This window comes from Panthera pardus, unplaced genomic scaffold (assembly GCF_024362965.1).
Source record: "Panthera pardus isolate Hobbes unplaced genomic scaffold, ASM2436296v1 HiC_scaffold_4, whole genome shotgun sequence".
In the NCBI taxonomy this organism is placed as follows: domain Eukaryota; kingdom Metazoa; phylum Chordata; class Mammalia; order Carnivora; family Felidae; genus Panthera; species Panthera pardus.
This window is the reverse complement of record NW_026526969.1, coordinates 18,629,793-18,640,270: the sequence shown is the minus strand read 5'-3', so window position 1 is coordinate 18,640,270 and position 10,478 is coordinate 18,629,793. Positions and strand designations below refer to the sequence as shown.

At 52.7% G+C, this 10,478-nt stretch overlaps 1 protein-coding gene across 1 annotated transcript in view; it reads right to left on the bottom strand.

Annotated features, from left to right (window-relative positions):
* Positions 1-10,478, bottom strand: part of LOC109278165 (ATP-binding cassette sub-family A member 17-like) — a 75,692-nt gene that overhangs the window by 15,134 nt on the left and 50,080 nt on the right. The window contains exons 17-21 of the mRNA XM_019468230.2: positions 9,925-10,087; positions 7,826-8,129; positions 5,909-6,182; positions 5,536-5,740; positions 3,504-3,723 (exon numbers count right to left, since the gene is read on the bottom strand). Coding sequence (XP_019323775.2) covers positions 3,504-3,723; positions 5,536-5,740; positions 5,909-6,182; positions 7,826-8,129; positions 9,925-10,087 — 1,166 coding nt within the window. The remainder of the gene's footprint in view (positions 1-3,503; positions 3,724-5,535; positions 5,741-5,908; positions 6,183-7,825; positions 8,130-9,924; positions 10,088-10,478) is intronic.

Below are 10,478 nucleotides of genomic sequence, written 5' to 3'. Positions count from 1 at the left end.
GGGGGAGGGGATAGCTGCCTGAACCCCGGGCTTGCAGCCCCCCCCCGCGTGGGTGGGGTCGTGGGTGGGGTCGATGGGAAGGCTTAGCCACTACACACACAAGGTTTTCGAGCCCGGCCTAGGAACCAACAGCCTGGCGGTGTCCCCGGGCCCTGAGCGGGGCGTGGTTGGAAGCTGAGCGGGGACACCCCCTTCCCCCCAGCTCACCCTAACCAGAATCGGAGAGAACATCCACAAGCAACGCATCTAACTGAAGAGGCAGATATTCATGGCTCCTGCTTACTTCCCTTTCTTCTTTCTGGATCCTACCCCAAAGCTGCTTAAAGCCCAAGCACGTGGTCACGAACTATCCTCCGTATCTTGCCCCCCACCCGAAGGCGACTCTTCTCCGCTGCACTCTGGGGCTGGACCCACTCCTTTCCGTGTCCTGTACCTTCTGTCCTGCTTTGCCCTTTCACCTTGCTGGCCTGTATCTTTCCGCTAGCTTTCCAAGAACGAGACGCAATGGGTCACGTTTCTCCCGGCTGTGTCTGAACGTGTCTTGATTCTGTCCTTCCGCTTGGTTGAGACCGGTGAATGGAGCTTAGGACTTGTCCGCTAGGAGGCATCTGAATTTAAGGCGTGGGTGCTCTTTCCTTCAGTTTTGGATGTTTGATGGATCCCTTCAGTCGAGCTTGGTTTGTTTCCAACTCTGGGAAATCTTCTTGCTTATTTCTTTTGTGAGTTCCTTAAGCCCACCCTCTCATTGTGGAACGCTTCTCCATTCACAGCTTGGCATCTCCTGGACTCTCTCACAGCACCTGCCTTTGCTCGCACCTTCCTGGTTTTCCTCCTGTCTTTTTGCTCTACTTTCTGGGAGGTCGACAGACCGTCTTCCAACCCTTCTGCTATATGTTTACGTTGGCAGTCAGCTCTTTCTTGCCCTCAGAGTTTTTCTTCCTCTTGGAAATCTGCTGGGTTTTTTAAAAATGTTTAATTATTTTTGAGAGAGCGAGAGAGAGCGAGAGTGTGTGCGCCCACGTGCACGAGCGAGTGGGGGAAGGGCAGAGAGAGAGGGAGACACAGGATCCGAAGCAGGCTCCAGGCTCCGAGCTGTCAGCACTGAGCCCGACACGGGGCTTGAATTCACAAGCGGCAAAATCATGACCTGAGCTGAGTCAGACGCTTAACCCACTGAGCCACCCAGGTGCCCTGGAAGTCTGCTGTTTAATAGATGCAGTCTTTTCCGAAATGGTTGATTTGTTTCCTGCATTTCCCTGCCCCTGTATTTCATTTTTGGTCTCCGTCTTTTCTGTGGCTGCCGTCCTCAAGTGTTCGGCGGCCCCTGCCTATTTGTCCACAGAAACCAGAGGTGCCGGGAGGCGAGTTGCTAGCTTTGTGCCTGGGGGCTGGGCGACATTCTGGGCAACCAGGCAGGGACCAGTCTGAATGTGTAGGTCTCTTTGGCAAGCAGGTTCAGTTTGTCAAGACGCGGGTCTCCGCCTTCCGGGGTGACTGTGTCCTGTGCTTCCCGCTGGGGATATGGGAGCAGGGACAGTGGAGGTGCCACAGACCGTTCTCTGTGCTACCTTTACTCCCAGGCTTCTCCGGGCTTCTGCGGTGCTCAGTTAGGTCCTTTCAGCCATTTTCCCTCCAAATGTCCTTTGGATGCTGCTTCAGCACGAATTCATACACTTTCATTTCCTTTGCTGTCATTCGAGTAGAGTCTCAGGACAGGGAGCTCAGATTTAGCTTTATACTCTTGTCTGTGTGGACTGCTGTGGTGACAGCAGGAGCCCCCGGGGCGGGCGTATGGTGGCCAGGGTCTGGTCTCTCTAATGGTGTCCCTTCTCAGGGGTAGGGATGGGCGTTCTTTCCCCCAGACCAGAAGTGGAGTTCTTGTCCTGTCCCAGCCTCCTTCCCCGATGACTTTTAAGTTGGAGGGTGCCTCCCGCTAAGCGGCAGAATGGTCTCGGTCCTTGTTGCTGTGTAGGAGGGGAGAGAAGACATGGCAGGAAGCAATCCGAGAAGAAATGGATCCCAGAAAGGTCGAGGGATCCAGAGAGAATGTCCAGAGATCCCTGCACCCCATCCTGGTCACTCTCGGTGAAAGCTCTGTCCCCATCAGGGCCCCTCAGTGACTTGGAGCTGCTTGTCTCTCTGGGGTGGGGCTGCGCGCCCGAGGAGAGGAGAAAGGGACAGATCCCTAGGTCCCTTCTGGAGGCTTAGGGCAGCGTTGCTCAGGGTGACTGCCCGGACTGATCTGTGAATCTTGGCGCACGCTACCGCGGAGAACTGCGAGCTTAGGGTTCCCTCACGATATGCTTTGCTAACCCCTTTCCTCTGTCTGCAGCACGCTTTTGTTCTATTTCAATCATAAAGTCAAAATGCTGTCCCGTTTCTGATCTCGGATGAAAATAATTTCCGAAACTCCACAGGTGGTTTGCAAATAGAATGGGTGCTGCAAAACACGGCCAGTTAGACCAGTAAAACAAGCTCTAGGTAGCTGGAAATACGTGCATGGCCAGTCCTCTAAGACACAGGGCGGCCCCTAAGATGAAGACAGAGGGAGCTGTTCACACATTTTTAAGCAGACACAGCCACAGAAAGTCACCTTAAAGGAAGTGGTTGCCATCACAGTAAATGACAGAGAGAATCGGGGTAGAAACCCCAAGGTAGAGATTCAGCCCAAACGCAAAGATGTCAACGTCAAGGTGTGCGCTGTGAGTGACGACTCATTCCCCAGCTGCTTTCACCCTGATTACACACTCACCAAGCAGGCTTCTCCCAACCTCGGCTTATTGATTTACTTACCACCTGTTTTAAAACTGAGGAATAATTGGGGCGCCAGACGGTTAAGCGTCCAACTTCGGCTCAGGTCATGATCTCGCGGTTCATGGGTTCAAGCCCCGTGTCTGTGTTGACAGCTCGGAGCCTGGAGCTGCTTCGGATTCTGTGTCTCCCTCTGTCTCCGCCCCTCCCCCTGCTCACACTCTGTCTCTCCCTCTCAAAAATATCTAAACGTTCAATTTTTTTTTTTTAAACCTGAGGAATAATTTGTTTCGATGAAATGCATGATTTTAAGTGGACAGTTTGATGAATTTCAACAAATACTTATGCCCACGCAACCAACACCTCACTCAAGATGCAGAGCATTTCCAGAAGGTTCCCTGCCATCTCCGTTTAGTCAATCCACCCTCCCCCTGACTCAGAGGCCACCGTTCTCCTGACTCTGTCACTGGGATCTGTCCTGTCAGTGGGGTCCGAGACCCATCAGTCCGCCCTGCTGCAGGTGTGGGCAAGGCTCCTCTCTCCCTTTCTCTTGCTGAGCACAGCCCCCTGGACGAACATAGCCACCGTGTTTATCTGCGCTCCCGGAGATATGTGCTGGGGACATTGGGACACAGTTTGGGACTCTTCACAAGACAGCTGCTCAGAGCAGCTTCCCGTCTGGGGACACAGCTTCTGTGGCTGTGACAGGAAGAAGCAGACCCTGTGAGATACGCAGGGACAACGGCCCTCACCTTTGTCCTCCATGACTGAGATGAGAATGAAGGGGCCGATGCTCAGGAAGGTGAGCATGACCAGGAGCTTGACAAAAGCACTCCCTTCGTTGCGAAAACAGAAGCTGCTCAGATACACCAAGGGGATGCTCGCCCAGCTGTAGAGCATTAGCACCAGAATGATGGCCTGGACGTTTTCCTGGTGTGTGAAGGCTTCTTCCTGGTGGTACAGAAACACCACCTTGGGAAAGAGGGGGAGAGTTCGGGAAAGCCACTGAGAGTCGATTCTAAGGATTAGAGAAAGGGTACGGTGATCCCCACTTAAAAAATAAGGTGTTAGTGGGGTGCCTGGGTGGCTCAGTTGATTAAGGGTCTGGCACTTGATTTCGGCTCAGGTCATGATCTCACGGTTTGTGAGTTTGAGCCTCATATCGGGCTTTGTGCTGACAGCGTGGAGCCTGCTTGGGATTGTCTCTCCCTCTCTCTGCCCCTCCCTTGCTCACTCTCTTTCTTTCAAGAAAAAATATATGTGTGTATGTATAAAATATTAAAAAAATAAGATGTGCGAAGGAAACAATCAGCAAAACTAAAAGCCAAACAACAAAATGGGAAAAGATATTTGCAAACGACATATCAGATAAAGGGTTAGTGTCTAAAACCTATAGAGAACTTATCAAACTCAACACCCAAAAAACAAATAATCCCATGAAGAAATGGGCGTAAGACATGAATAGACAGTTTTCTAAAGAAGACATCCAGATGGCCAACCGGCACATGAAAAAATGTTCCACATCACTCATCATCAGGGAAATACAAATCAAAACCACCATGAGATACCGCCTCACACCTGTCAGAATGGCTCACATTAACAACTCAGGCAACAACAGATGTTGGCAAGGATGCAGAGAAAGAGGATCTCTTTTGCATTGTTGGAGGGAATGCAAGCTGGTGCAGCCACGCTGGAAAACAGTATGGAGGTTCCTCAAAAATTAAAAATAGAACTACCCTTCGACCTAGCAATGGCACTACTAGGTATTTATGCAAGGGATACAGGTGTGCTGTTTCGAAGGGACACATGCACCCCAATGTTGATAGCAGCACTATCGACAATAGCCAAAGTATGGAAAGAGCCCAAATGTCCATCCGTGGATGAATGGATAAAAGAGATGTGGTGTATACATACAATGGAGTATTACTCAGCAATCAAAAAGAATGAAATCTTGCCATTTGCAACTACATGGATGGAACTGGAGGGTATTACACTAAGCGAAATTAGTCAAAGACAAATATCATAGGACTTCACTCCTATGAGGACTTTAAGAGACAAAACAGATGAACATAGGGGAAGGGAAACAAAAAGAATATCAAAACAGGGAGGGGGACAAAACAGAAGAGACTCATAAATATGGAGAACAAACGGAGGGTTGCTGGAGGGGGTGTGGGAGGGGGGATGGGCTAAATGGGGAAGGGGCACTAAGGAATCTACTCGTGAAATCATTGTTGCACTATATGCTCAGTAACTTGGATGTAAATTTAAAAAAATAAAGAAAAAGAAAAAAACCAAAATGTAAGATGTTAGCAGTACTGCTCAGGTGCTCCCTGTATTTACTCATCAGACAGCGCAGACACTGGCCCTGCCCCTGGAAGTCGGCACCACGAGGTCAGGGGCTCCGTGACAGTTATGAAGCACAGGCCAGGTAAAGGGGGACGTGACCCACCCCGCCCAGAGTGCCAGGGGATCGCAAGTGGCACAGTGCAGTCACGATCCACCGGTTGCACCTGTCAGTGCCCTGGTGAACTGTTTCTGGGCTGTGAACACACGTCCCTGACGCACGACCTCTTAGGAGCTCGTGGCAACGGTTATGGGGATGCGGCAGATTGGAGACCCTAGAGCAGGCCCCTCTGCTGGGACCTTTTATCGAGAGTGAGTGATGAGTCATACCCTGGGTCGGCTGCCAGACTACACTTCTTTGCAGGGTCCCGAAGGCAAGCCCCCTGCCCCCGCTCCCGCCGGGACGTGCGGAGGAGGGTCCCTGAACCACGCGGCCCTCACCAGCAGCAGCAGACTGGGGACCAGGGAAGTGATGAGGTCCCACAGCAGAGCGGAGAGCCAGAAGGTGGCCACATAAACACCACTGACGAACTGGATGTGCTTGGCCTTTGTGGATCTTTCTTTGACCGTCAAGATGGCAAAGGAGCTGGACAGGAAAGCTATTCCGAAAAGCAAGTTGGTAACAAGGTAGTGTCCTTTAGGGCTGCTGCGAAAGGACACGAGGGGAGAGGAAGCCGTGTGAGCACAACTGCTCACACCAGCCGTCTTTCACAGTGAAAGACGTCCCGGTGAGAAGCGGATGAGAAAGAATAGGTGGCCAAGGGGACACGGCGTGCGCGGGAAGGATTTCCTGGGGCGGGACGGTCACACTCACTTGTACAAGACGTCCTCCGAGGCCTCCAGGGCCGACTTAGGTTGAGGGTGGTTGGACGCCGTGATGGAAGCCGCGGCCCCGGAGAGCAGCTTGAAGAGGAAGTTGTCCACGAGCGCCAGCGCCACGGCAGGGGAGTGGTAGGCCTGGTTGTTGAACAGCGCCGTCACCGTCGTGTGGTTCCCCTGGTCTTCAAAGGAAGCAGCCACGACGTATTTGAAATCAAAGCTCTCGGGCTCCTCCTCTGCCTTGTCCAGGAGGAGGTCCTCCACCGAGCCTGCAACAGAGCCGGGCGCCCCGGAGCCTCACGCCCTGGACCCCGGCCCCGCGCCCCCTGAGCGCCTCACCACCCGCCCCACCCCCCAGGAAAGCGGGCTCCTCTGGACGCAGCTGGCCCCTCCGTCGCACGCCCGGGCCTCCACAAAACGTCCCTTTCACTGACTGAAGCCGTGGGGGGGCGGGGGGAGGAAAAACGTCTAGTCATTTTTTTTCAGGTGACTCTTTGCCTGGACGGTGTGGCCCCAAGAAGCCCCGTGCTTCTCCCAGTCGCTCCCGTCTACGTGGAAGGACACACGCGGTCTCACTGCACCTCCCCTCCCCGAACCACAAAGTGACCCTCACGGCCCACCTGGCCCGCAGCGCCCAGTCTCCATCCAAACTCCATTGGCACCTTCAAGGTCTGGCCACACCCGAGGACCCACCGTGCCCCGTGCTGACAGGTGCTCCCCCCCCCCCCCCGCCCCGGGTTTGGAACTTTCTCCGCTTACCCCCTGCTTGCTGCGGGGTCCACCCCTGCTCACATCTCAGGCTCTTACTCCGCAGCCTGTCTCTCCCCATCCGAGGCCGAGCTGTGTCCCCGTGATCCCACAGCGGGACGGTCCCTACACATTGCAGCTGTGGTCACCCTCTCTAGGACCTCTGGGCAAGGGGCTCACTATGGGCCGGTGGTACCGCTGTTCTTCCCGGTACTCTCGGCACACGGCACCACGGAAATATATGCACACCTAGACCTCTGGGGTCGTGGGTGCTGAAAAGGACCCTCCTTCACAGCAGCAGCAGCAGGAGTAACGTGCGCAGGCAGCACGCTCACTCCGCGGGCCCTGCGTGCGCCCCTGGGCGGGAGGGAGGAGGCGAGCTTTATCCTTCTCCCCGTCTTCCCCACCAAGAAACCGAGGCTTGGAGACGTAGGGCGCTGTGATCCCGCCATTTTGCTCCACCGTGTTCTGCATTTGATCTCTTCATTTAAAAATGTGAACACCTCAACATTTTATTTCTTTCCAAGAGAACGCGTGCATCTAACTTTTCAAACCAGATAATCCTGCAAGACTCGGGATGAGAAACACCAGGGCCCTGGCCTGCCCTTCGTTGTCCCCAGTGCCCGCTCGCCCGAGGCGACCAGACTCTCCAGCCGTTTCTCTGGATCCCTGAAGCACATTTACCTCTGGACGTCCCGTCCTGGAAGCGGGGACTTTGTTCCTTACCCCACCCCACCCCCTAAGGGCTGCCCTCCTCTCCGCTCTCCTGGAATACATCAGAAAGTTGGTTAAGTCAAGGCACAATCAAGTGCTCTGTTATGGTAGGTCTCCTTTTTCATACGATCTTCCCCTGCCCTCCTGAGTTCATGTCCTCCCTTTTCACATTTGCTCAGTGATCTCTATATCTGTCACCAAACTCCCTCCATCGAAGTGTAAATCCCCTCTCAGGACACATCAAACAGCAGATAATTGTCCGTTTCAGTTTTGGACGTGCCGCCATCCCCAGAAAGACACAGCCTGGCTGCATTTCCAGGCACCCTCTCCCTTTCCTGTCATCTGGCGGCCAAGAGATCTTCTGAGACGTCTGGCTGTTCACCTGACTTCAGGGCGCACCCCCTACCATGGCCCCCAGAGCACGCGCTGCTCTCCTGGGCCTCAGACTTACTCAGGGTCTCCAGAGGGATCTGTTCCTCTGCCACAAGCATGTCTGTGAAATGCTGTGAAAGCCGAGGACCCAGCCTGGAATTGGGAGAAATATAGAACGGGACGACGGTTCGGCCATATGTGCTCAGGGTCAGTTCCAGCGGCACGCTGCCTGTGTTCGTTTCCAAGTTGAAGATGGTGAGGCTGAAGGTGGTGATCAGCAGGGGCACCAGGACCTGTACCGTGAGCATCAACAACCAGTTGCGCCAAGAGTACAGGACCCTTTTCAGGAGCATGGCATAGAACTGTTGGCAGATGAGGCTGAACTGCGATAAAAAAAGGGGGGGGGGACACACCATTAACATGGCCACACAGAGGAGCTAGCCTCCCCCCGGCCACAGTCTCGTATTGGGTCTAATGCTTTGATGATGTTCAAAATTTGCTTTGACCTGATGACTTGATTCACATTTAATGGCAGAAAAGGAAGTCACAGATTGGAAAGCTCTGGAAGAGTAGTAGCCTGAACAGATAGCAGATGTAAGCAGGATACAATTTTTTTTTTCAACCCGCCACATTATCAGAAACTTTAAGTTGGTGAGGATGTGGAATGCCAGTGCTGAGGTCTTCATTTGGCACAACTTTTGTAGAAAACAGATGACCTGGATGAATACAATCTAATTTAATACGCATGTAGTCTTTAGGCTAGAAATTCCACTTTTAGTAACATATCCCGCAGGTAAATACGCAGGACCCGTGCACCGCGTGGCCCTTGTGGCACGGGCAGTCAGTGTAAAGGGTGCGGTCATGTGCACTGAGGTCGAAGACATAAAGTTGGGCCAGGGGTGGGAGGCCCCGGAGGTCAGCGCCATGAGCTCCCGCTCGGCTTCTCGCTGGTGCTGCGGGAGCTGGGGCAGACGGGGCCCTCGAGCCTCAGGGCTGGTGTTCGTTGTGCGTGACTCATCCACCCAGAGCCTTTGTGGGGAGAGGCTTGGAGGTCAGGTTTGAGTCAGGCATTCTTAAGTTTCTGGCCCCAAATACCGACAAATCCTTGAGACTCTACCAAGCATCTCTGAAATTTCCCGCCTTGGACACGAAGGCCACGTCCACCCAGAGCATTCGTCAAAAGATGCTGCTCTCAACTTGTTCAAGGTTGTGCCCTGAGAATTACCTCCTGGGAAGTTTCCAGAAGCAAAGCTTGGCCCAGCGGAGCCCAGATTAACCTCTTGCTGGGGGCTGGAGAGGAGCCTCCTGGACAGGGCAGGCGGCTGGCCTACGTGGCCCTGAGACCCTTTCCAACCCAGAGGCCCCTTTTATACATGATTCAAGATTGTGGAACAGTGCAGTCCATCTCTTCCCTAACCCATGAAAACCAGTCTCACTATTTTACAGTCATACCTTGTAGGTGGCAAAATCGAGACCATTTTGTAAGGCGCGTATCAATATCCTTTTTTTTTTTCGATAACAAAAGAACATTACAGGTTATCCATATACTTCATAAGGATGTTTTAAAAAAATCGTGGGGCGCCTGGGTGACTCGGTTGGTTAAGTATCTGACTTTAGCTCAGGTCATGATCTCATAGTTGGTGAGTTTGAGCCCCGTGTCGGGCTCTCTGATCTCAGCACAGAGCCTGCTTCGGATCCTCTGCCCTCACACACACCCCCCGCCCTTCCCTCCACCTCTCCCTCCCTCAAAAATAATAAAATAAAACACTAAAATAGATATGTCTTAAACTCCAGGTGTGATATGTGATCTGTTTCACAGTGAAATATGAAAACGGGAAGATTAAATATGCTTTTTTTGGCTGGTAGATTCAGTGCTTTTATTCTTTCTTCTTTTTGGTAAGAGGAAGGGCCAAGACCTTTTACTGTGTCCTTTTCTGGTGCTTTCTTCCACTGAGTTAATCGTGGCCAGGAAACAATAGTGCATTGTCTCTGAACTAGAGCTGAGAGCGTGGCCTTGAGGGAACCTGGCCGGGCGTCTTTTGTGCCTAAGATCTACACGTTTCTCCTCAAGCCCCTGGCAAAGGGTGGGTGACCTGTACTTCTTGACCAAAGAACAGGATGATTCTAAGAGTTAACCCCAAATCTGCCCCCTGGCATGCGTGTGAAATATTTGCTCACCCCAGTGTTGTGATGGATTGGCAGGCCGGACGGTATGGAGAAGATCCTTGAGTGAATACGTTTGATTCTGTTGACAGGAACCCTGCCGATCAGGTGGTGAGACTGAATGGAGGGAATCTTGAGGGTTTGGATTTCTGTGCTGGAATCTGTCAGCTTGTTCACCCTAAACCAAATGGAAACAGAAACGCAAATTTGCAAAACCACATCTTGCTTCATTTTGTTTGGATTTAAAGAGACAACGTCATGTAAAATTTGAAAGAAAAGAACGAAGTTAGGACAAGAATAATGAGGGCAGGGGCGCCTGGGTGCTCAATTGCTTGAGCCTCCAGCTCTTGATTTCAGCTCAGCTCATGATCCCAGGGTTGTGGGATCGAGCCCTGCATCAGGCTCCACGCTGAGTGTGTGTGGGGCCTGCTTAAGATACTCTCTCTCTTGGGGCACCTGGGTGGCTCAGTTGGTTGAACGTCTGACTCTTCATTTTGGCTCAGGTCATGATCTCACAGTTTCGTGGGTTCGAGCCCTGCATCAAGGCTCTGAGCTGACAGTGTGTAGCC